Here is a 27249-nt window from a genome sequence, read left to right on the forward strand (position 1 = left end):
TAAATGTATTTCAATTTAGCACAGTCTCCACCTGCACAGTCTTCACCTGCTGCAGTTTTACAGATAAGGCTGTATTTGTACATCCCCAGGCTAACCAAGGAAACAGGGACAGGGGAAAAAATTCTCTGAAGTGGGTTTGGGAGCTACCAACCCACTGAAGGCTGTGTTTGGACTTCACGGGTGCCAAGGAAGGGGAGCTCTTGCCACTGAGCGGCCACATGCACACACCAGGCAGTGAAGGTGTGCATGTGGCTGCTTCTTGGGACCAGCCAGGCCTGCTTTCTCCTTTGTCCGCGTTCCCTTTGTGTTATTTTAATAACCAGCTGCATTGATGATGTGCAAGGACTGGTTGTTTTTTATAAGCCACTTTTTTGTTTCTTTTAAAATAGAAAGATGAAAACTACAGAAGCCTACCACGAGATACTAGTAGCTGGTCTAACCAGTTTCAGAGAGACAATGCTCGGTCATCGTTAAGTGCCAGTCATCCCATGGTGGACAAGTGGCTGGAGAGGCAAGACCAGGTAATATATATGTATATATATATATTACTTTATTCGATCTAATCGTTATGCTACTCCAAAGTATTACATAGAAGTATATTCTTATGTGATATTGGCTCTCTAGGCAAGATTCAAACTCCAGAAGTATGCTTACTAAATCTGTATGGGATTGCTTCTGCTTCCAAAAAACTGCACTAAGCGCAAAATTGGGCAGCTGCAAACTATTTCATTTTTGGGTTATACACCCATTTATATAGTATGTGAAGTACTGCTGTTCTTCACAAGTGATACCAAGAGGGTTAATTTATTTAGAGACTATTATTTTTATAAATATTTTGCTGTTAAAAGTTAATAATATTATTACACAAGAGACCAATGTGGGTCAGGTTAGATATTGCAGTTTTAAATGCTTGTTATTCTTAACCTTGCAAAATATATGAATAATAAATATGAAGAAACTGCTATCATATTTATTTAGTGTACATTTCTACCACTTCTGATCTTGGGATATTTTGAGGCAGTAGTTCCAATTTGTTTTTCCTATATTAATAAGCTGGCAGTCATAGAGGGTTGAAGGTCTGAAATTAATATTGCATAGCAGTCACTTCATGTATTTGTTTGTGTCTGAGATTTTTCAAGAAGTGTCTTGAAATGTACAATGAAAATGCAGCTTTATTCTAGAGACTGGAGGTATAACGGGAAGCCCATACACTGAATAGTGCATACGTGGGATTATTTTCTCATTTTTCTTCTTTATGCAATGTTGAATTTCTGCATTGACATTAATGTACAAGGTTTGTATTTCACGGCATTAGGCTATAAAAACAGAGTTTGCTTTATACAGATGAGTTTCAAAGAGAAGTTTACCTCCTGATGCAGCCCAAGCTTTTCACACTGTGCTGTGTGAACAGAGGAAAAGTTTTAAAATCCAAACCTGGGTTGGTATCTTGCGACTGCTCTCCCTTACCCACAGAAGTCATAACTGATAGTTGAAATTCAGCATGCCTTAATCCTAGGGTATTCCAAACATTCTTTATTCATCCCTATTCTTATTTAAAGACTGTTACCTAAGTAATATCACACAGTATAAAAACCTTAAAAACGAACAAACTAAAAAAAACCTAAACTCTTACAAGCCAACAAATGTGAGCTGTTAGCTATTTTTGTATCCGTGATTAGCTGCAGATTCATTTCAGCTCATACAGCTCATGAAGAAACTTTGTCCTTGGTCCTTGTATTTTTTCGTCTGCACATTTAATGATAAGAACGGTGCTGGCAATTCCATTGCTGTTTTCCTCTCAGAAGGAGTCCAGGTAGTACGGGTGAGTTTTACTGCTGTTGTCTCCATCTATATTGCAATGGAAAGTTGGTGCCCAGATCTGAAGGTGTCTCCTGTGATAGTGCGGTTTGTTTGATGTTTTCGAGGCATACTTCATGCGTCATTAGATTTTCACTGTGGCAGTTAATGAAACTGTTGTCTCAGCAAAAGAGGTTGGATTGGGAATCTTAATAGTGATCTTCCTGTAAAATGTTGGGTACATGAATATTTTAATAGATGAGCATCCATGTTCAAAGAAGCATTAAGTTTTCTGCTGATTTTAGTCTCTGAACAGCTTAACTAGTTCAATTTATTCACAAATCAGGTAAATAATTGGGCACTAGTGGTAGTCTGAAAGTGCATTTATTACCCTAGTTAACCGGCCCAAGTCTGAATTTGCAAATTTCATATTTCTTCTGAGCAAGGTTTTGGCTTTTTGTTTGTTGTTTTTTGAAAGAGAAAGGATTAATTCTTTCAATGTCTTAATGAATCTGCCTGTACCTGGAAGATGCTTGTGCGATTTCATACCAGCAGGATAATTAATTAGACTGAAAACCAACTAACAGGGTATGAACAGGAGAAGGCCCGTGGTGAAGAAGGGCTGAAGCACAGCTCTGCAGAGAAGGGAGAGATGGGCCTAGGGGAGAAATTCCCTTCCTTTAAGGTTTTTAGGTTTTAAACTCTAGTATCTTTTTCAGTGTCCTTTGTGGGCTTTTTGTTTTTCATTGGTTAGGCCTTTCACATCGGTTTGCTTTTTGTTTAATTTAGTGGACTTTTCTGGAAAGCGTGGTAATAAGCAAACCAGAAATTTCAGAACACAGTCACGTTCTTGTTCTTTTAAAAAGACAAGTAACGAGTTCTTGTAACTGCAGGAACTGCAAATAGATGAGATAACCATGCCAGAGACAAAAGGCCAGTCTTATCTTACTGCCCCTGGCTTTAAAGCATATTACTCACTCAGAAATATTGTTGAATTTATAAATATTCTAGTTATAAATATTCTATATATTCCAGTTCCAATGCTGTTGTGTATATAGCATTTATTTTTCTTGCAATATAGTTTTCCATATCCTATTTTCTCGCCTTTACTAAAGCTCTGTATTCAAAACTGTAGAAATACTGTCAGTGGAAATGGGTAACCTGAGAGCAGACGTGCAAAATGAGAAACTCCAACAAAAAGGCTGCAGTGTAGTGTAATCTGGCAAAGTCAATTCATTTAGTGACTTCCAGACCAATGCCTGTGTGTTCAGCACAGCCCTGGAGGCGGCTGGAGAGGTCTGTGCCAGTACATGCATAAGAAGTAGCAGACGGTAGGTCTGGTGAGAGGTGTTAGGCCATGCCAAGAAGCAACCAGTTGTGCAGGGCTCATGACAGATAGGAGGGATGATAACAGTGCTGGTCCAACCTGCCTCTATGGCTCTGCAGATTGGATGGTTGGAAACACTGCGTTCATCTTACAGACTCCAGGGGCTTGTTCTTGGATGGCGGCTTTCCTGGCTTGGACTGAGTTGCTTCTCTCAAAGTTGCCTCATCTCCTCATTAGAATATAAGGAGAAAAAACACAGTAAAAATGTCAGGATGATCGCTGTCAGTTTCTACCATACATGAAACGTTTGCTGGAATTGTGATGTGCCAAACAAGTGCAGTTGTTTTTCTGTGGACAGTGCCTCATTTCCAATAACCAGAACCACAGAGCAAACAATAATCCTGCAACATCATGTCCTGCCCTGCAGATGAAAGTGCAAGATACCTCCTTTCTAGGAAATCATTATAGGCTGCTGTAGCAGGGACTAATCAAGGCAGGTTAGATTTATATTCTAGTAGTTGTAGAGAAATACTTCTTTAGACTCGTGTAGGTTTTAGTGCCTTAAATGGAGGAATGCATGAAGCCTGTTAAAATTCCTTGAAGTAATTGCTTTTGCTCCTACCTATTGAGCTTTACTAGGGCTCTGCTAAATTAGAATGATACATCAAAGAAGTGGGAGAGATTAATTTTGCCTCCTGCATCCTTTAAGATGTTATGGTTGTATATGCTGGTGAGCTACTTTTACCTGAGGTTTGTTCCAGTTTGTTCTCCAGTTTTCCACAGGGCAAACTGCTCAGTGTAATTCTCAGAAAGCTCTGGTATTTCTTGTGGCCATGAAGGCAGTTATGTGAAACTGTACCAGAGAATCACTTTGTCATTATAAAATCAAAAATCCAAATACCATTTCAGAATAAGTTTAGAAAGTTAAGGCCTGTATTTTTTGTTACTGCTTCACTCAGTAATTTCACTAGTTCTGTCATACAGATTGCCAAATGATAGTGATAAAAAATTAATTCTGAAATCTTTTAAGAAAAGTTTTTTTTCTCCCTTCTTCACCTTCCCTTCCACAGCACTTTCTTTTCTCCTGCAGCAACCAGGCTTTGAGGAATTACTTGAAATACTTTACTTCTATCCAAATTAATTCATCTATATGGTAATATCACTTTTATTTGAGAAATCTTTTCTTTTTTTTTTTTTAATTCATTTCACCTCAAGACTTGCTCAGGGGCCTGATCAAATCTGGAATCATGCTGTTTCGTACCAGGGAGACATGAAAATGTAACATATGAAAGAGTTAAATTTTCACCAGTTTTTGAAATTTAAGTATACAGAACGCTTCTCTTGGGTGGTCATTTTAGTTTCATTAGTCGAATATTGAAGCTGGCAGTGATCAAGAAACCTTGAATTGAAATAGTATATTCCTTGCTCTGTTGGAGAAGCCTATTTCGCAGAAGGATTAAGAGCACCCTGCTGTTCTGTGCGCTGGGAAAAGGTGCGAGAACAGCAGGAAAGGGAACTTCTACAGCTGCCCTGCTTAGTTTTGAAGCCGTTGATCAGATTTGCAAATACAAAGAGATTGGTTCAATTAAACCTATATTTAAATATATATGCATATATATATATTTGTATTTGATACATATCTGTATATATGTGTACTTGCCAGCTAATGAAAGCAAGGTAGGAGATGAAGTAAAATTTCATGGTTATTACAGCAGAACAGGTCTGGTTCCTAAAATCCCAGTGGCTTCCAAGTACCTAGCAAAAGCCAGAGATGAAAGCAACTAAATTATATCCTGAAATGGGATGAGAAGTGGTTGCTATTGCTGTCCTCTTGAGCAGAAATTTGCTGTGCAGAACACTTCTGGTAAGTTGTTTATGACATCCATCCATAGTGATCTTGTACAGTCTCTCTGGTTCCTTTTCCAACAATGAGATCAGATGTTCAAATAGCATATGGTCTTAAATCTCCAGCTATAGAGTACCTGCCTTCAGCTGTTATTTTCAGCACAATAAGGCCTGCTTTTAATATGATTGAATGGACTCTAAAAACATTCAGATGGTATAAATTAATGCATTTCAGCACTATCAGTTGAAAAAGAAAATCAGAGCTTTAGAGATAGGTTGGTGAATTTAAACCAGTAATTTCCTTTGGATTCTTATATGCCAATTTACCCATGTTGTCAAATTTTTCATTTAACAACAAAAGCCCTGATTCTATTTTATGCCTTTATGTAAGAATAGAAGGTAGAAATGTAGCTAATTTGTTCTGTTTAGTTTTAAATGTTTCACGGGGGTAAAGCTAATGTATATAATCATCTTTATTTTCACCAGTGTACCTCTTTTGTGTTTCTCCTTGTCCAACAGGTCTATTTTTTACTTTTTTGTTTGTTTGTTTTACTATTTCTGTAATTATACTACATAAAGGTCTGCAATTTCTGTGTTTCATGAACAGGAGATGGAGAGGCTTGTGGGGCAGTTTGTTCCTCCCTCAAAATGCTCATGTGTGGAGATTGAAACTTCAGGAAAAGATTGTCATTAGTAAGGAATTCTGCTAGTTAAAGATTTGGAAAAAGGAATAGCTAGGCTTCAGTCTTAACTAGTTCTCTGTTATTCTGCACAGTGTCAAATGGAGTCTATTTGCTTTCCTCCCTATCTAAGTATGTACATTTTATAATGGTAACCTTAATGAGTATAGAACCATGACAGCAGATTAAGTGTAAAACCGAAAGATGGTAGGAAATGTTATGTTCTTTAGAACATCTTTCTGTCACAAAGACAGGTATGCTATCTATATGTTCATATATCTCTATATATGAACATATATATATATATATGTTCACAGCTCTAGGCCTAATGAAGGGGGCTCGTCTTTTTTGGGGGGGAGACTTCACTGGATTGCCACAGCCAGCCAGGAGGCTGTCCAGGCACTGTGAGACCACGCATGACCATGCTGTGGTCGATTATGAGATAAAGAAGCGTTACCGGGCAGTGTACATGGCCCCAGCTTTACCATGCAGTTTGCTGTGTTTCTTCAGGCAGAGCTGTAGGACAAGGGCAAGAAAGGCTGGACTTGGCATATGCTATCATATTAAGTGTTAGGCCATAGGGTAAACATGGGCAGATAGAAGTAGTGGCCAGCAGTGACCATTGGTAGAGGACTCACTTATGGTTTATGTTTGTCAAAAGGCCTCAAGGTGCTCCTACCAAAGTTCAGTCTCCCCAGTCCCATACCCACTTGCACCCATTCAGCTTTTTCACTACTTGAGGCTGGTTCTTGTCCATGTGATCCTATGTGATGTCCATGTGATGGCTTCCACCTGCTGGGATGGTTAACATTATTTTATGACGGTCAGCACCCATATTTGCACAATGTTAACTCCTTTAGCTCAGGAACAAAAATGTCCACTTCTGACTCAGCAAGGGCAGCAGCTTCACCTAGCTCTGGGCCAACGAAATGCCCCATGTGGCTGTCAGATGAGCACCATGATGCCTCGGAGCCATGTCTGCACACAGGTGTAATAAAATACATACATTTTTTGACTAATCACGCCTTAGGGATGGTTTGTATATATGATAGAGTCAAAACCATTAAACTTCCCAGAAGTAAATGTAGTGGTGTTAGGTATCACTAATCTATACACAACCGCAATTGAATGATTATTCTCTTGACTTGTTTCAATGTTCTCATCCATTGTATCTATGATTATTATTGTTGTTACTAATACCACTACTACTATTACATTAGAAAAAACACTGTGCAGTGAGATCCAAAATGAGATGCCTGTATTTAGGTGTTGAGGTGTATGTAAGGGCAACTGAGCTGCCTCCAGGCTGGACTCCACTGAGATACTTCCAGTGGCTGAGGCTCTGCTGGATGTTTAGGTGCCCAGGTCCCACAGTAACAAGCTCTTATGATGGCCATGTAAATTTTGTATTTTTATATTTGTGATTTCTGCTTTAGAAGGTTGAAATTTTTATTTATTTATTTTTTTTTTTCAGTGAGAATCAGTGTTGCAGTCCTTCTCTAGATTTGAGTCTGACTTTGAACCCAAATGGCTTCAGATCCAGATTTCTAAATCTAAACTTCATTTCCATATCTAAAAGCCATTTGTTTTAGGTTCTAACTTGACCTATGCCTGGTTTTTGTGTAGACTCAAATTCTTTTCCCATTGGAATAGTTGTCACATATGCCGAATTCAGAAGAATCTATGTAGTCTTCTTCAGGTAGCTCAGATATGAGTATGCTAATACACATATTTATTAATATTCTTTAAATGTGTGTATAACCACAGAAAAGAAAGCCTTAAAGAGAAAGGCCCATCTTTATAACGAATACATTAGTATGTAGAGAGATAAAATTTCAAAGTTCAAACTATAGTATGTATCAGTTTTAAGAAAATATGATCATGGAATTCAAAAGCTTGTGTATTTTTATGCAAAATGGACATTTATGGACATGCCCTGAATTGTATATTTTGGAAAGAGTTTCTTTTTTGTATTTGTCTTGGAGTTATGAACAGCTTTAATGTTATTTTTTCGTGCTGAGGGTTTCGGTTTATATGAGATAGGAGGTTGGAATAAACAGCTTTATTGCTTGGGGACAGCTGTAGTAGTGCTGCTTTTATAAACAGTGTTTCATGCTGGCATCTATCTTGTTCTCCTTCAAAAATAATCTGTCATTTCATACTGTGTATTAAATAGGTGAGACAGTTTCAGGGCTACAGCCTGTGCTTGGTTATGTGCTGTTGTGTAGATATGAACGCAGTGGCAGGACGCAGTTCTGTATGTGGAGAGGTGTCAGCAGTCCACGTTAAAAAAAAAAAAAAAAAGTAAAAAAAAAAGTTGACTTTACCAAAACAAAAACAAAAACAAAAAAACTCTCATGGATTTTAATTCTTATAGAAATAGATATGCACCATATGCAGATGTGTATCCAAAACAGTCACTCTTACAGACATGTATACGTATACACCTATGTACAGATGGACTGGGCTAAAATCTGAACAAGACCTACTCTCTTCTGCAAAGCCTTACTGAGGAGTGTTGGCACACGTCATGGGCATTTTTAGGGTTGCTGGTAACCACACACTGTTGGTTTCCTGCCCTTTTTGGATCAAACTATTTAAGTAATCATGTTATAATGGTAGTTAATGGTAATTAAGCTATGATACCAGGGAAGTATGTCATAACTCTTTTAAATTACATGGAGATTCTGTAAGAAGCTTTAAATAAATTATTGCTGTTATTTTTCCTACCATTTCCTCAACATGTTGCAGAACAGTACCATCTCTGGCTTTTTTGACTGCTGCTTGTCCGTGATAGCAGGTCAGATAAGGACATCTGAAGGTCCCTTACTGTGCATAGAAGAATGTTTTGTCTAAAGGGATGTTTGAGATCTTCCTTCTCTGCTTTTAAAAACTTCCTTTCCTTTCCTTTCCTTTCCTTTCCTTTCCTTTCCTTTCCTTTCCTTTCCTTTCCTTTCCTTTCCTTTCCTTTCCTTTCCTTTCCTTTCCTTTCCTTTCCTTTCCTTTCCTTTCCTTTCCTTTCCTTTCCTTTCCTTTCCTTTCCTTTCCTTTCCTTTCCTTTCCTTTCCTTTCCTTTCCTTTCCTTTCCTTTCCTTTCCTTTCCTTCCTTTCCTTTCCTTTCCTTTCCTTTCCTTTCCTTTCCTTTCCTTTCCTTTCCTTTCCTTTCCTTTCCTTTCCTTTCCTTTCCTTTCCTTTCCTTTCCTTTCCTTTCCTTTCCTTTCCTTTCCTTTCCTTTCCTTTCCTTTCCTTTCCTTTCCTTTCCTTTCCTTTCCTTTCCTTTCCTTTCCTTTCCTTTCCTTTCCTTTCCTTTCCTTTCCTTTCCTTTCCTTTCCTTTCCTTTCCTTTCCTTTCCTTTCCTTTCCTTTCCTTTCCTTTCCTTTCCTTTCCTTTCCTTTCCTTTCCTTTCCTTTCCTTTCCTTTCATCGTGCTGCGATTTATCTTCCAGTGTGTTTTCTTCTTAGCACAGGCATACACAATGTTGTATCCCAACTATATAGCTGTTTATAACAGAAACGGTCTCAGTATTTTCATGATGTGCCTGCTGCTGCTCCCATGCTGTGTCCTCAGAAGCCCTGGTGGGAAGGTGCGATGAGTTCTTACTGCTGGAGGTGCTGATGGCTGGCGGTGCCGCAGCTCCCTGGTGCTGGTCCCCAGGCTCTTGACATGGGGCTGAGCGGGGTGGCACAGCTCAGCTCGGCTCAGCACAGATCAGCACAGCCCAACGTGCAAGGAAGAGAGCCCAGGGAGCGCTGCAATGGCCTCTGTAATGTGAGTGAGCAATACAGCCTGCCAGAGTAACGCAGGAGTGAAATACATTAATAAAATTAAAATTTGTCCTCATTCCCTTGGTGGGTAATACAGCTAATGAAAATAGATCTCACCAAATTAAGATAATTTATTTCATTAGTTTATAGCACTAGAACTTTTCAGGGCAGTGCATGAGGTTGGTGCACCTCATGGGCATTTCTAGGGTTGCTGGTAACCACACGATGCTGTTTTCCTGCCTTTTTGGACAAAACTATTTAAGCACAAACCTGAAATAAATGTGGTTCCACTGTCTGCTTCAAAGACCACAAGGTTAAAAGTTTTAAGTGTATTAAACCAATTTTGTTAATTGTGTCTATAGAGGATTCTCCCTCGCCCTTGGTGAAGCTTCTTAATTTAAAATTCACATTCTGCTGCATTCCGGCCTTTTAACCAAAGTGTAAATGTGCAAATGATTAGTTGTATCATTGCTGCTTAGAAAGAGATTCTGCATTTATGTTTCAGAAGATAGTACTGGTAGTGCCTGGTATTGATATTTTTAACGGAAAGAAAAAAAGCACTTCTGTGGTCTCATTTTCTCATTTCTTTTCTTCTTCCTGCATGTCTGTTTTGTGATTTGCAATGTATATTTCTACTGGAAAGCTTCTTCCTTTCTTCCTAGGAAAGAAGTGATGCTGTCTCAAAACCCCAGCTCCCCAAATCCCTTTTCTGTTTTATTTTCAGGTGTCTTGATGTCTTTCTTCATGTTCTATCAGAAAGACACCATTTAAAATTGAATAAAATTGAAAAGTTGTCTCAAATGCATTTTTTTCCCTCTGTTCCTTTCAAATCATAAGAAAATCCAGGGCTGAGAATTTGCTTGATTTTGCTGCCAAGCCAAACTTTTATAACTCTGCATTAGAAGTCAGCCTGGCCTTAGCTAAAGCTTCAAGTTAACTTAATTTTCAGTTAATTTGATTTTCATTTTAGAATTTGCTTGCCTTGAAATGGAAAAATAAGTGCTCTTTTTTATTATTATTTTTTAATAGTCTAATTTTCTTCCTGGTACAATTTTTCTTCTAAACGGCAAATGTTACTTATTTTCAATAAATATTTGTATTACAAGTTTGTAGTGGAAACTGTAGTATTTTCTGCAATAAAACACAATGAGTTACCCAGACAGGAACATGGAATTAGGACTTGTTGCTTCTCACTGTAGTTATTAGGAGAGATTCAGGTAAATCCTTTGGGGTCACGCAAGCCAATTAATTCCAAACAGAACAGAAATAAAGTAAGAGTGCTTATTTTGGGCAAGGGAAGATGACAGATTTTATATGAATGGGAATTTTAAACTAATTTATTCAATTATAGCAGGATGATTATTTTTCCTTCTGTGAATTATTAGTTATAGGAAGATGCTTGCAGAAGAGGGCCAAATTTGACCTGATGATTGTGGAAGAGATAATTCATTTTCCATTGATGTAAATAACAGTCTGTTACTTTTTAAAAACCTTGCATGGGCAACTAATTTTAATGCCATAGTTGCACTTTGCTGTAAAGGTGGATGATGGTACTATATAAATTGGAGTTAATAATTGAATTACATGGAGCAATTTGTCTGTGTTTTTGTTTTATTTGTGGTTTCAAATTTAATCTTGATTTTATTGCTTAAGTATGAGTGTTTCGGTATTTAATGTTGTCCTCTTTAGCTATATTAAGTGGTTAATGTAATTTATAGGTTACTTTGAGAAATGCCGTGATTCTTCATGAAATGACACAACAAGATTTAGTGAGTGCAGCAACTCAGTGAATGGAATTACGTAATGTGACCTAGCTGATGGGATATACCATAAGATTTTAATTTATTTAATTGGTATAAGGGGAAGAAAAAAGAATATAATAGACCAGCCTTGCCAATTCATTCTTTGACTGATTTGAAAGTAAGTCCATCCTGAATTTATCTTGAAACTACTTGGAGTTGCATCTGACATGGTCAATCTAGATAGCGTCCAGTGCTGGGGAGAGGACGAGGAGAGAGAACAGGTATTAGGTTGGGTAGGAAATCAGGATGTACTAAACAGTTATTTACTTTTGTATGTGTCACATGCAAACCAGGAGAAGCAACGATGTGCCTTTCTTTTAATCTCCTCTTTATTTGATCCGATTTAATAAATAAAATTGTTTTTGTAAGATCCAGCAACTAACTGCCAGCTGCCTTGTGGCACTGGTAAGGGTTTTTGCTCAGTCCCAAAGAAGGAAAACTGATTTGTAACTCTCGCCGATGGAAGTTCCATACTCGGGGTATACAAAATTAAAATAAATTCAGCACAGCTAGTGTTTCCATGAGGAAGCAATCGATTGGAAACACATGATGCTAGTGGCACTACAAATATTAATGAACTAAAGATTTCCTGTAATAGACTGCTGTAAAGATTTTGCTTTTGAAATAAATGTTCCTTTTAAGTTCCGATCTTCTGTATGTTATATTTTAAGCATTCCATATTAAGGTATCACTCACTTTCATCCCAGCTGCATGTGATTACTTTAACTTCATTTGGGTTGATTTTTTATACTATATATATTTTTTTCAGCCCAGAGATGGCTATTTTTAAATATGAGCAAAATCAGTTGGCTATTTGCGTTATTTTAGCACATTTGCCACTTAAAGCATTGTTTATTTTCACAGTTAATATTGAGGCCAGCATACATATGTGCAACTATTTCCAAAAGGAAAGAAAAAAAGATATTCTTCAGGCTGTATGTTGTAAACATTCTTACATGCTGTGGAATAAACACCTGTGGAGTGAGGTATTGAATATGAACAAAACCTCTCTGGTCCTACCAATATTTCTTCAGGGTGCTTGGCAGGGAGCCAGTGTTCAGTCACTTTATATCAAAGCTTAATTTCCTCTTCCTCATGGACACCCTCATTTGTCTTCAAAAATCTTTACTTTCCTAATGCTCAAGAATTCATGATTGCTTATAATTTCAACCCATTTATCCAGAGCGCAGACTAAATTAAATGCCCCAAAAGAAAGCAGTCATATCTGTGAGCATCTCTATTTAAAATTATTGAAACTTAGACTGACTATTCCATCAAGCCATTTTTATTTATCTTGATTTCCTAGGCAATAATTATAACAACAAAGCGCAGAGTTCAGAAAGTAAGCCCATCAGTATTTCGTCCTTGTAGCTATACTCCATCAATATAAATAGCTCTCTTCGTGAAGACTGTTTTAACTCATCCTCTCATCAGAACTGATGGATTTTGCTGGTGATTTGAAGGTCACTAAAACCAGGCTGCATGCAAAGGCAACATCTGACACCGTCATTCCTGGGCAGGCTAGTGCGTATTGCACGCCCAGAGCAACCATGCTGCCAGTGCACTAGAAATACCAAACTGTTCCTAGCTGCCCACTTCCACAAGCAGTGTTTTAAAGTGCTCTCATTAACATCACATACATATATAAATGTGTGTGTTTATATGTTTAAATGTATCCCTACATCAATTGTAGAGCTGACTTTAGATAAGTGATTTTCCAGTCACCTTCTTAACATTATGCTTATCATGTATAGTATATTCTCCTTGAGTTTTAGAGGAGGAAGTGTCCTGTGTAATTGTTTGCATATTAAAAGGGGTAGTAAAGAATAATATTTTGTTTTCTTTGACTTTTACTTTGCTTTAGCCCCCTCCAAAACCTGTAGACTTTATGGGTATATACCTACAGCTAGCCTGAAATCATTGTGGTAGTGTAAGGTGCTGGTTTTGATAAATAAGGTAGCAGTATCAATTTAATTCACTTACCAATTTGCAACACTAGTCGTTAGCAGTGTGTTTTAAAAGTAGGAATGATAATTATTTATCTCTATTTTTGATTTTAAGAATATTTTTCAGGAAAAGCTGAACTTAAAGCACACAGCAGTTTCTCAGATTTCAAATTTTGTATTATTTCTCTTTCCCTGTGTTAGTACTGGTAGCCTGAACCATGACGGCTTTGTGTGATTGTGGTGGCTGAAGTCGGGAGACCTGGAGTAAGATTGGAAACCAGCAAAGCTTTTAACGTGGCAAAGTTGAACAATGCTGAACCTCGGAAGCACAGGCTCGCTTCCAGCTGGGGTGTGCAGCCAGAATAGTTTCAGAAAAGAATGCTTCAAAAGTGCTTAAATAACCAATTCATGCTTAGTCCTGTAGTATTATAAATCTGCAAATGGATTCTGTAAGTCACCTCTCTTATCTCATTTACACAGTTTTTTTTTTTTTATTTTTTAATATTTTTTTCCTGAAGACATTAATTTCACAGTGTTGGATAGCTTAATTTTCTTCTCTCATATTTTAGTAGACTGGCAGTGCCGATATCACCACGTCTGACACGTCATTTTTTCTCTGTACAATACGGGGTATTTTGCGGATCTAGTGCAGCAGTAGACTGGCCCAGAAATCACAATCTGGGATTATTGTCTTTGTGTATCCTCAAGGAGTAATATTTTAAAGTCACTGCATCTGTTGGTACTTAAAAGCACGATTTTTACTTTTTATTTTTGCCAGTTTTTACCATCTGTGTGTCTGTTTTTTGGCTCCTTGATTTAATTTTTCAGTTTAATTTCTCAGTTGCAGTGGGATTTCTTTCTCTTTCTCACACGTGCTCTTTTTGACTCATCCATGAACTTGCATTAAAAAAATAAAAATTATTTACAGCAGTTGCATTGTAAAATTCTTGGCCTTCATGATTTGGAGGTTTTTTTAATGATAGCTTTTTATCGAGTCTTTTCTAGTAAATGCACGTCATTTTTGGAAGTGAAATAACTTTTATTACACTTTGTTTAAGTTTTCAAACATTACCTTGGATTAGATTGAAGCATTTTGGCGGGAAAAGCTACCTTGGTCACATTAAACACATTCTAGTCTTTCATACTCGTTTAGTTTTTAATGCTCAGGAGGGAATAATTTTCTTGAGAAATCTGTGTTATAATCATAAACAGACATAATTCAGTAATTTTCTCATGAAACATTGGCTGAAGTTTTGGCGCTAATGACTTGAAACTCACACAAGCAGGAACATTTTTGTTTAAATTCCAAGAAAAATACTAATGAAATATATTATAATAGAAACAAAATACACATACAGTGTTTTACAGACTGTTTTCAATCAAACGGGTGTATCTTCAGTTGATAAATGTCTCATGAATTCAGGCATGTTCTAGCATCTCAAGAATGTACTGATAGAACTCAAGTCATTTTATATGTTTATCCCTGACAAGTTTACAAAAAAAAAGTTACATTATGTAAACAATTTTTAATATACTAGGGTAACTGTTTAGCACATCTATCAAATATTTTGCTTCTGTATTTATTTGTGAATATTGAAAGCTCTGCTGTTCTTATCTTTTCTCCGACATATGCACTGTGCTTCTCACTTGAAATATAATACATTCTTTAAGGTCAAATTTAATGGCTTTTTAAGAAATAAGCAGATGGATTTTTAGCCTTTTTTGAATATTTTTGTAACCAAGTATTTAAAAGTTTATTTTTACCTCCTGGTGTACTTACTTGCTCATAGTTCATTTTCAAACCAGAATATGGACCTGCTTCCTTTTTTAATCCTTTTTTTTTCTTTTTTTTTTTTTCTTTTTTTTTTTTTTTTTTCTGGTTTCTATTTAATATCTTGCATAGTGCTGCAGAAAATAATGAGTTACATGAAAATATTAGCATTAGAAGGTAAAAACATGATCCTTTTTATATACGTGGCTCCAACAACCTGTAATATGCTTTTTGTACTGTGTGGTCTGCCTTGATTTATTTTTCTTAGCAATGATGTAGACTATTAAAAGGCCAAAAGAAATACTTTCTTCCCTTGATAAAGCGTTTTTGAAAGGAAACAGTGCTGTGAAATTCCAAGGAGCAGAATTGGTCGTCTTCTTTTCTATCTGCATATGCTGGTAGATTTTCCTAACTATGTGCTGTAACCCCTTTTTACTGTGTTATGGAACTGGGACCGTGTAGTGTTTTTTCACAAACTTATTTGAGCTTTCATTCTCACTCAATTCATGTTGTGTTTTGCTGAAAGGATTTTGTTTTGAAGGAAGAGGAGTATTAGATCCTTATTTGAAGTTCTCAGTTGTCATAAAATAAATAAATAAATAAGTAAACTTCACAATTTTGGATACTTTTCCAGTTTTATTAATAAACATCCAAGAAGACCCTTTTTAAGGGAACCAGGAACGATTAAACTCCATTCTCAAAAATGAGTCCCAAAATTTTCCCTTGCTCTAAGAATTTTATTACTGCCATGTTTAGCTTCCTGTTTTCCTGGCAAATGTTCTACTGTTACTGTAAGTAATGGGGAAAACTGACTGAGGAAACCAGTACTCATTTCCCATCATGCTGAGATGTGCACTGTGTTACAACACTGTAATGATGTCCATGCATGAATGGATCTGATTTAGAGATGATAATATGTGATCAAGAGACTGCTGAGCTTTGTTTCCCTGTGTCTTTAATCTTGAAAAGTTGGGAATTTTTGAGAGAAAAAAATGGAGAAGTTTTCAGACAAAAATAAAAGTCGAGAATAAAAGAGGATTCTTTTGCTACTACAGTTTGTTGTCCATAGGGGTACTTAGAAAATGATGGCTGAAATAATCACCTCTTCTTTCTTTTGTTCCTTGCCTTCTCTGTGGAATACAAGCTGGTCTTGTTTTCTGGTAAGATGGAGTTGTAGGACCATGTAATTAGAATGTGTGTGCCTTGTCCTTTTGGTAGTGTTAGTTTACTTTGGACTGAGAGAACTCAAGCAATGCGAAGAGACGGGCACTTGAAGTGCCGGAGAGCAGTCCATCAGTTTCCAGCGACATCCCGTCCCAACCTGTGTGTTGCTCCTACCTTGAGTCTCAACTGACTTTGTCTTAAGTGCAACCCATAAATGCGCTCAGCTGTGCTTTACTATATATTTTAAAAGGCTCGTGGGAAGCTGGATATAAACTTTCACGCTAGACAGTGACCCGACTGACGCAAACATTGAACTCCTTGAGGAGAGGAGGTGCTCGTTCAGTTCGTTCCCAACACTTGCATTGCAGTCGCTTTCTGCAGTGACGCGTATGGATTGATTTCCATGGCAACACGGCTCTAGCTTGTGCTGCTGTGAATGTGGCTAATGGTAATAGAATTACAGAGTCATTTTAAATCCTGTTATGTTATTAGGTCATCCGAACCATCCTCTTACTATGCATCGAGTTATTCCCTGCAACCTATCTTGTAGTTCTTTGTCTGCGCTGCTTTTACTTGTGTTGAGCAGTGGGGATTCTGCCTCTTCCTTGGGAGACTTTCACCATCACAATCACTCCACTGAGGATTTTCTTGTGATATTTAGCCTCATTTTACCTACTTTCTCCCAGCTCTATGGATTTATACCATGTGGAACTTCTGCTCTGATCTTCTTACTTTACCTATCAAGCAATTGTAGTTAATCTTTTCCTTCCCCTTTGTCAGAATGTAACTGCTTGCTTCTTGTGCTTTTTAGGGTTTTCATATGCGGAAAAGTGGGTTTCTAAACTGGCTTTTTGACTACCTCATTTTGATAGTGTCTGGTGCTTGGTACTCAGATACTATTTAGATGACCTGGATTGACACAAAGAGCTTTCAGCTTTCCAGTGCTGAGATTGCTTTGCGTATGCACCTCTACAGTGCTGTTTTTTATGCATGCGTGTGTGCCCTGCTACATTCGATGCATATAGCAGCGTGTCATGAGTGGGAAGATAAGTTTTTTCTCATAAAGCTCAAGAGGTGCTCCTTAACCATTGCCACAAGTCAGCTGAAGTATGATTTCAGTTTGTCCTGCTCGTTTGCCCAATATAAATGTGGATGGTTGTAGACACCTCTGTTGTCCTGCAGATACACAGGTTGCACACTTCGTCCGCTGTTGTGATGTACTCTCTTTCTAAATCCTTCTTATCTACACCGCTTTTCCACCATGAAGAGAAATAATTTCTAAATCTGTCCAAAGAGAGATACAAGTTATTCTGCTCTACTTTGGACATGGCATGGTCTCTGCTGAGTATAGCTTGGTCAGATCAGGAATTAGTTTAGAACAGGTAAAAGAAAGTAGATTGCTACACAGCAGGTAGGGAGGTGTTGGAGTGATCTGCTGCTGTCTCACAGGGGTGTCTGCAGATACATGACATCCTTATTGTACTCTACCTGCTTTCTCAAAAATTGTTGTGAATTTAGTAAGAAAGATGGAAGAATATTGACATCTTTTCAGTAATGTGTTGTTCCCACTGCAACTTCGGCATTCTTACATCATTTTCTTTATTAATATCTTATACAGATGCCCACTTCTTTTGCATTTTATTCATTTACAGAGTAAATAAGTACATATTACATTAATATTCATCCATACTACCCCAAGAGGGTAGAAGACTGGGAATTGCCATTTTAAATTACTTTTAGAGCTAAATGTGCTGCAAAAATATTAATGCTGCAGTAAAATTCAGGTATATTAAATCCACCACACTATTATCGTGCACTAATTCTTTAATTTGTGGTGACATTTGCTGTTGTTTTTTTTTTTTTTTTAGAGGTGGTGCTACTTTTTCTGAGATTCTTCCCTTTGAGAATTAGATCAGATTAGATTTCTCAGTATGCATTATCTTACATTTATTCAAGTTTCAATTTCCTCAGTCACCAGGCTTCTCAGTCCACCAGTGTGAAATATATATATCAAAAGTCTCACAAAGCTCATTGATTGTGTTTTAAAAGATTGTTTTAAACCTAAGTTTTATTTCACTAACAAATTTTGTCACTTTAGTTTTAACTTGCTTTCCAGATTATTAATTCTTTAGATAATATTATCTTACTGTCAGTTCCTCAGGAAAGCATTAGCTTTTCTATTTTAAAGATTATTTTAATGTTATTTTGTTTCTGTGTGCATAAACAATCTCTTTCTCATTTTCTTTTTCTCTGTTCATTATTGCCTTCAACCTGGTTATATGTAGGGAGAGAGAGACAAGTTCATTTCATTAATTTTATAGATTCTTCTTGCCTGCATTGCCTAGAATCCATGTGTACAAGATATTTATTGAAGTTTTTTTTTTTTTTTAATAAATCAAATTGCAAAAAGGTTATAATTAATATTATTAGAGAACTGTTCTGAGCTTTTACGTAGTTGAGGAACTACGTAAAAGCTCAGAACTTATACTTGTACTTATGTGTTGAGGCACATAAGCCTCAAAAAAAAAATAGTAGGGAACCTGCTGATTACAGTGAATGGAAATTCAGTTTTGAACTCGTGTGTGTTTCTTCCCATGTTTTCTTGTTGTCTTCAAGTCATGTAGTTCTGTGTGAACACCACGAGCTTTGTTAATTTCAGCGAGAAACCACAGCCTTTGTCACAGAATATTCCTCTTTATTTATTTATTTTTAACTGACCTTACCTTTATATTGAATCTGTTCTTAATTATAAGGTATAGTGACCCTTGCATCTTTCTTCAAAGGTTCACTGTCTAGTCTCTTTAAAAATTGGTTTATGTGATGACAAACTAGATAATTTTCTCCTTCCCAGCTATTAAGGTGTATTGGTACAGCCAGCATTGTCCTTGCTTAAATTCTCTGGCATTAGAGGAAGTACAAAATGTCCTCCAGTCCTAATGACATCTAACCTGACTTTCCAAGGACAAGGCAGAAGCTTGTTGGCAAATTGCTTGAGTTATCTCTTGGAGTTCTTTCAGTGTCTTCTGAAATAGCCAAAACGGTAGCTGTAACAAGTTACTAGTGTTGTTCAGCTAGCTAGGCTGAAAATGGATGTCTCTTGTGAAACTGGAAGTGGAAGTGATCGAAGATCCTGCCCAGATATGCAGTGGAAGAAGAACTCAACACAGTTTGGTTTCTAAAGTTACTTCTTTCTGAAACCCTTGAATTTGCTGCTGCTTCAAGTTTCTTCAAGCTTTCCCTTCTTATCTTGTGTGCTTGGTTTTTCATGGGTTTTATTTTATTTTATTTTATTTTTTCCCATTTTTACATGAAATTGGCATAAAGAGGTAAACAAACAAACAAACAAAAAAACACATTCAAAAAACCACATTGCTTCAGGAAGACCTTAGACAGGCCTGGCTTCATTGACTGCCTTATCTGGGCTTTGAATATGCTTTACAGAAACTGGATAACAAGCTCCTATATGTTTGGAAACCTACAACTTGGCATTACCTTGTTTATAACTGACTAAGTGGCACCTAAGGAAACCATACGTCAAAATTAAAGTGTTTCAATGTGGGGTTTAACAGTGCCAATCCCCTTTAAATCCTAATTGACACGAGTAGTTCTGATTTTGGAATCTAGTTCCTCCAAATGCTATTGTTAACCTTTAAAAGAGTGTTTATGTAGACAGCTGAATATTAAATCCTATGACTTTCTAACGAAGAGAGGCACTTTGTCACATGGCTCTGTAAGAGGTATATGACTTTTAACATGCTTTTGCCTCTGCTTTTTGGGATGAAAAGAGATTCAACCACTAAATGTGTTGCTTCCTTCTCTCCCTCCCCCCTTCTGTTTATGCATCTCTTATTTTTTAATGAACTCAGGAGATGGCACTCAAAAGCCTTGTGGTGTCTCTGTCTTAATTTGATGTTGTCTAAGGAAGATGGTGGAATCTGAGTAATCTGTGTGAAGTTGTTTAGATAAATAGTTCTGTGGTGACAAATGAAATTCTGCTGTAAATTAGAAATCGTGAAAGAGGAAAACACATTATGGAAAATAGGTCAGCAGTATACAAGGGCAAGAGGGATTTATTCCTGGAAAGCATGCTTGTTTTGAAGACGGTAAGTGCTGAGATGGCAACTTCAGTAAAAGGGACACAATTATTTAGATTAGTTGCAAATGAGTAGGATTTAGGAGGAGGCAGTGGGAGAGGGATGAGATTTGGCATAGAGCAGTGCAAGTTACTGGATGTGGGAGGGTACTTTGAGCTATACGCTAAACAGCAGATGAACGGTATGCCTCCAAACAAAGGTCTGAGGCCACACTGCTAGAGATATTTTAAGTCCCTGTTCACAAGAGAAGCAGTCTTGGCCGTGCTTTGCTTCCTCCCTTGTGTCTTTGTAAGCTTTTATGAGACTGTTAATTAGACTGAACTGGATCAGCCGGGGAAACGTAACCAATTAAAATTGTTTTTATTAAAACATTAATTTTAATTTAGACCTTTTGTCTAGTGACACAAATGCTTGAATAAGCAGAAAGAAGAAGGTGGACAGAGGGATCCAGGGATGAGGATGACCAGCTGGGGAGGGGAAGAAATGAGTCTGCCTCTTTCAGCAGAGCCTGTGGTTTGCACTGACCTCACAGCTTAACAAAGCATCAGGAGGCTGAGATGTTATTATGAACAACACAATGGAAATACAATTGCCTGAAAATATTGCATCTCCATCTTCATCACGTGTTTTGTAAGAGCTTTGCGTGACAGAGAGCAATTTGCATGCTGGGCTCATATTAGGACCCCACTGCTCAGAGAGAGCTTGTACTTTTCCCAATATCTATCTCTCTAGTCACCAGCCTCCTTTGTGAAAGCTGTGTGCTAACCTGACCAGTCAATGACTTCATTGTCTGACATGAAGAATCTAGATGTTTCTTGTTGTTTTCAGAAATTTCCCTAGGGCTATTTTACTTTCAAAGTGCCATTTCAGCTTCTGTCCTTGTTGGTTGACTCCAGTGGTACTGGTGAATATTTTGTATTTTTCTGAAGATAAGGCTCTGGCTATCTCAAAGAGATGACCTCAAACTGAAAACATCTAAGGCTGGAAATGAGCCTGAAAAAGATAGAAAGGAATCTTCTGTGCCTCAGTTTCCTCGAAAGAAGAAGAAAATTGAGAATAACTTTTAATTTGCATCCGGAGGGTGCAATGAAGCTAAAGTCATTATTGTCCACAAAGTGCTTTTGCCATACTGTGCTGGAAGGCACTACAGAAGTACTGAGTACTATTTATTTTAGTTTTGATTTAATGCTTTTGATTAAAAAATTAATAAAATTGTCATAGACCAGATTGTAACCCTGTAGGCACTTGAAATGGAGCATTCGTAAATGAAGCATTTACTGAGAAGTTTGAAATTGTTTTTCATGTTGACTTCAGCAAAACAAATTGAGCAAAGAAAGTGAAAAATGCTATAGTATTTTCCGTTATTAAAATAGTGAATTTGTTTGGTGCCTTAGGTAAAATCCACGTAGTGCAAAAGACCAAAAAAAAAAAAAAAAAAAAAAGCTTCAGTGTAACACAGAAGCCCAACTGAAAAAATTTTAGTGGAGTTTCTAGGTGAAGGATGAGGTGGAATGCTAAAAGTGGCATGCTACTCTGCTGTTCTGGAAAAGAGAAGTACAAGATGAAACTGCAAATGGTAAAATCTCATGACTAAAATTTTGCCCAGCACCTAAGAGACTGGGAGAGCAGGCTTGCATGCCCTGTGCTTCTGCAGTGAGGCCGAGCACCCCACACTGTTGCAGGGGGTTGATGCTTTGGCTCTCTTCTGCTGCATGGCCATGCCCCTGAGGAGCTGTGCTGGCCTCTGGGGTCTTGCCTGTTTTTTTTTTTGTTTGTTTGTTTTTTTTTTTAAACACAGAAGACCTTTAATACAGATGCATGGGTATTGTTTCATTGCAGCAATGACAATTTGCATTTTGACTTTAAAAAAAGTCAAGAATCAAAACTATTTGTTACCAAATCCTAGCAAATTAGAACTAACAACAAATCCCTATAAATGAGAGGAGAACCATGTACTTTCCTTTAAGCAAAATGATAAAATCATATAATTATGTTTTTCCAACTCTTTGGGCTAAGTTAACTGGGTGATTTTTAGTAACACAAAAGCTAAACCTTTGAAAGTTAGGTTTCCTAAATTAGATGAAATTCAAAGTTAAGAATACATGCCAACTTTAAACTTCCACTGATGTCAGGACTTTTATCGTCTTGGTAAACATTTATTGTATTTTAATAGCCTTTTTAAAAAGCAAACTCTTTAATAAACAGTCTGATGTCATCTCTTAACAGTCTTGTGGCATGCTGAGAAAAATATCCAGAATCGAATTTTGTTATTAAAATGCCCATGTGAGTAAAGTGATGTTTTGTGTGACAGAGAACAGAGTGCTACTCTTTTAGTTTGCCTCTAAATTGACTCTACGTTCAGTACTCAAGGGGATCGAACTGTTCTGTACTTAGCTGAAGCTAGTGAAATCCTTGCATGCTGATACAGATCTGCAAATCAAGCAACAAGGGACTATTTCAGATTAAAAAAAGAAAAAAAGAAATGAATAAGGATAAAAGAGCTATGAGACCTGTTTGAAAATTGCCTAATGACAAATTCAAGTTGCTAAATAAGAAATGCTTTTTGTGTCTTAAAAAAAAAATCCTCAGAAGGATGAAAATCATGGTCTTTGAAAAGGTGAGGTGAATAGTAATATATTCAGGAACATTACAGGGAAAATGTGAAATGATTTATGCAGAATTTTCTCCTTTCCTTTGTCTCAATATCAAGGGGAAACTATGTGACTCATCTATAATACATCTCTGCAGAAATCTTTCAGATCTCTAAACTTATAGGTGGAGGCATGGACATTTATTTTTCTGCAGGGGAAAAAACTGTGTCCCAGTTTCATATATTCATTGTCATTTTTTTGGCTTTTAAAAATCACACAGGATTTAATGACTTTTTTTTTTTTTTTTTTTAATTACATACAGAATAAGCTAACTTGTCAGATTAAAGGAAAAAGTATTTAAAATTCTGTTGTTCTACATTAGTTACAAGCAGGTGAACTCAGTGTGGCTCTATTTTTAGGAGAACTAATGGACATGCCTAACCTGACCTACTTCAGACTACTCAACAGAAAAAACAAACACACTGTCGTTGTACCCATGCAGAGTACCTTATTTCTTCTTCAAGAACAAAATACTGTCATTATTGTTGTGGCCTTCTAAATATGTATATATATTTAGAACCTAACAAATACGTAGATTTGTTTCCTGGATGCCATAGTAACTCCCTGTGTTAGAGGTATATTGTAGTGTTGTGGTTTTTTTTTTTTTCTTCTTCTTTCTAGAAATGTCAACTTCTCCATGTAAAATGAATGTTTTTGTTGTTTGCTGGTCATGAAATCGCACATGGAATTGTGGAGGCAGAAGAACTCAAGTTCTTAAAGAAAACAGTACATCATGCTATAAAAAAAATCACTCCCGTCATGAAATAGTTCAAATGAAGTACCTTCTGCCAATGCAGGGGTGATTTTTTTCTGTATATGTAGGTCTTGTGAGTTACTCAGAGGTGGTGATGGTACATAGATACATAGGTTCGTAGATATGTAGGTTCATAGATACATATGTATGTATTAGCATGAGGAAAGATAAAATAAATGGCATGGGATGCCATAAATCAAAAGAGGATTTGTTACATGACAAGTGCCACATTCATGTTGGCTCACCATGCCGGGATGTCTCTGTACATGAGGTAATCCTTGTGTTAATCAAGGTAGGTGATAAAAGAGCCTGCACAAAATGAGGCCTGGCCTTTGGGCTAAGTTTTCCAGGGGAATTTGATTACATGCTGACCTATAATTGCAGCCTTGTTTCAAATAACGGTGATAACTATTTCAATTAAAAATATTTCCTATGACTTCGACGTCAAAGTATGACTTTGAATCTGTCTTTAATATGAACTCTAGTATTTGCTTTACACTGATCTTGGTGGTCTCTGTGTCAGTCTGTGAATCATACAGAAAAAGTATAAAATTTCAGAGATTCAAACATGGAAATAGCCGGTAGATAAGGCTTATTTAAAACAAACAAAGAATATAGACTTTCGTCTGTGAAACTTTTATTCTATAGATATGTTTTGAATCCTGAGAGAAAACAGAAACCAGAATAAAAACTGTAACCAGGCAGTTACATGAAATGAACCCATTTTATTTTTAGGACAACAATCAATCTGAGGTAATTTGATACAGTTTTACATAGATCTATAAGATAAGTATGTCTCTTTCTGATACAGTGCAAATTTCTATAATTTGTTATTGATCAGATCTTCAAAAGCTCTTTAGATGCTTTAGTTAATATTGAAAGTTAATATTCCACATTTTACATATTTCAAATATTTACCTCAGGAGAGAGTAGTACTTTCTGCTTCCATCTAACCTTTTGGTTGACTTTCTATCATCAGACTGCTTTCTAAAACCTCATTTCAGTGGGCTCACCAATAGGCGGCACTATTGGCACTGAAATGCCCATCAGGTCATACCCAACCTTGGCTGGGCGTTTTTGCTTACAGGTTGCTCTGTAAGTGAACTGTCTCACAAATCAATTAGGTAATGAAATGTCTTGAATTTTGTAATCCTTCAGATGCTTTGCATCTAACAAAAAGCTTAAAAAATAGGTTGTGAACTGCAAATGTTAGCTGGTGATCAGAGAACGAAGAGGTGAAGCTCATCTGGTATCTTCCAGCAAGAAGAGGCGTTTTGTGGCTCAACATCCTAAAATGCTGCTGAGACATTTAAGATCTGTTTTAATGGTATTGCTTTTAGAAGTACCTTATCCAAAATCTCAAAGCTGTTTTGCAAAACTGGAGTATTATCCCCAACATACTACTAATGAAACACGCTTTTAAGTGATTTTTGACACTATAGTTTAGCAAAACAGTGCAGAAGTTGAGAAAAGACACAATGTTCTCTTCATCCTGAGTCTGTCTTTGATATAATAAATAGACTATCAAGATGTTATAAGTTTAAATTTGGGAACAATTTACCCATTTATAAGTGAACAGAAATTCAGAGCATTGAATTATAATATTTTCTAATATGCTCTGACTATTATGACAGTACATATTATTTGTGGGATTAGAGCTGCTGCAAAATGACATATCACAAAATAGTTCCTGTGCTACAATAGCACTAGTCTTCTTTGAAAAGTCCCTTAAATATGGTCTGGTTGGAAGAACTACACATCTTTTTTATCCACTTGATACTTGTCATCCGTAGAGGAACCGTGCTTTATGAATTTGTTACAGTAGCTATCAAATTACAGTAAAAATAAATTAGTAGATTACAGCATACCTTCTCACTCTGCCAAGCACCTTGCACTGCCAGTAGTCCTGGAGACATCACTGAAATGTTGTAGAGCAGGATGCTGCTTGGTAAAGGGAATACTAATGTAGTTTTCACCCAAATGTTGAATGCAGTTTATGAAATATAATTACAGTGCACACTGAGAAATCATAGAATCACAGAATGGCTTGGGTTGGAAGGTGAACCATGAAGGTCATCTAGTTCTAACCCCTCTGCCATGAGCAGGGTCACCTCCCACCAGATCAGATTGGCCAAAGCCTCGTCCAGCCTGGCCTTAGCTCCATGGATGGGGCATCCACAGCTTCTCTGGGGAGCCTGTGCCAGTGCCTCACCACCCTCTGAGTGAAGGATTTCCTCCTAATATCTAATCTAAATCTCCCATCTTTTAGTTTACATTTGAGAATTAGCAATGCTTTAGCCATTTTCTTTGTCTGATTCCATTTTGTGCCCTTTCCCTTGTACAGTTTTGCTGAGTTACTTCAGTATTTGCAAAATCTTTAATTTTGCAATATTCTTTCTCTGATGGTAGGCATAGACCGTTTAGCAACATTAATTCATGCTAACATGTTTGATCAGTAACAATGACAAAAAAGAGTTTAATGCATTTCTTAATGCTTGTTCCTGAGGTATCACTGTAGGGTCATGGTAAAGCCCCTTTCTTTAGAGAAAGAGCCACAGCAGCAGGTACGATGGGCTGGCTGTGCCACAGGAAGGTCAGAGGGCAGCCTGCAGTGTGTGCTGCAGAGCTGGTGCTTGGCAGGGTTGCTCAGTGCCTATTCATGTTTGTCTGGTTCTCATTTCTGTTTGTATGCTTTTTATTGAGGAGCACGGGAGGATTTGGCGAATGCTCCATCAAACTAAAATTTTTGCTGCAAACTTTCTGTTCATTTTTAAATTTAAGAATTTTAATAATGTACAATAGTGGAGGCAAACATCCATAAGACATATTTTGCTACAGATTTGTTATTTATTTATTTTTTACTCTAAAGAAGTAAATCAGCAATATACCTCAAGTTAAATTCTCTAGTGAGAAAACCTTTTGTCTAACCCACTAAAACTCTTTGAGGGCTCTCGTGTATGTCAGTGCTGTCTGCACCACCATTTATAAAAAAGAATTAACAGACAGCTGTGTATAATCACTGAAAGGGTTTTTTAGTGAAAGCTACTTTAAATGGTAAGCATTATTTGTGTTGTGCTTCTGTAGTTATTATTGCTATATGTGTTATAGAAATGTACATGGTGTAATTGTTACAGAATAGGTGAATATGACTTCAGTGAGATATCACAGATTTTTGAGCCCCAAAGGGCCCCCCAGGACTTCAGTAAACCTCTAAACAAATACATGTTACAAAATAATTGAGGTACTTCAGGGCTTGTCCAGTTTTTTTTAGTATTACAAGACTTTAAATACATGTTTTAAGACAAGTCATTAGGCATGAAATGAAATGGTAGTTAGTCAAAACTGAATCAAGTGTTGTACAAGCTTGTCAAAGGGAGGTTGTATCAAACTAATTATCTTCGCTATCTGGTGTTTTGTTTCTTTTGGACAAAAACAAATAAAATACATCTCTCTTATACCTGTATAAACATTTCCTTCTAAGGCATTTTGCAATAGAAATCATGCCATCGTGAAGCCAGGCAGTTTTAAGGCTCAGCTTGATCCGTTTATTAAATGGGAAATAAGAGATGATTGCTTGTGATAGCAGGGGATGAATTTGATATTCATCAGGAGACCCAGGAAATCCCTTCCATTCTGTGCTACTCTGTGTCTATG

The 27249-nt window shown here is 37.0% G+C and overlaps 1 protein-coding gene across 9 annotated transcripts in view; it reads left to right on the top strand.

Annotated features, from left to right (window-relative positions):
• Positions 1 to 27249, top strand: part of PARD3 (par-3 family cell polarity regulator) — a 447831-nt gene that overhangs the window by 191746 nt on the left and 228836 nt on the right. For 7 of the 9 annotated variants that reach the window (XM_082753473.1, XM_082753470.1, XM_082753468.1 and 4 more), the window contains exon 5: positions 390 to 521. The exons of the other annotated variants lie outside the window; for them this stretch is intronic. In XM_082753473.1, coding sequence (XP_082609599.1) covers positions 390 to 521 — 132 coding nt within the window. The remainder of the gene's footprint in view (positions 1 to 389; positions 522 to 27249) is intronic. 9 annotated transcript variants of the gene reach the window in all.

Source organism: Aythya marila (assembly GCF_965140915.1).
Source record: "Aythya marila genome assembly, chromosome: 2".
Classification (NCBI taxonomy): Eukaryota; Metazoa; Chordata; class Aves; order Anseriformes; family Anatidae; genus Aythya; species Aythya marila.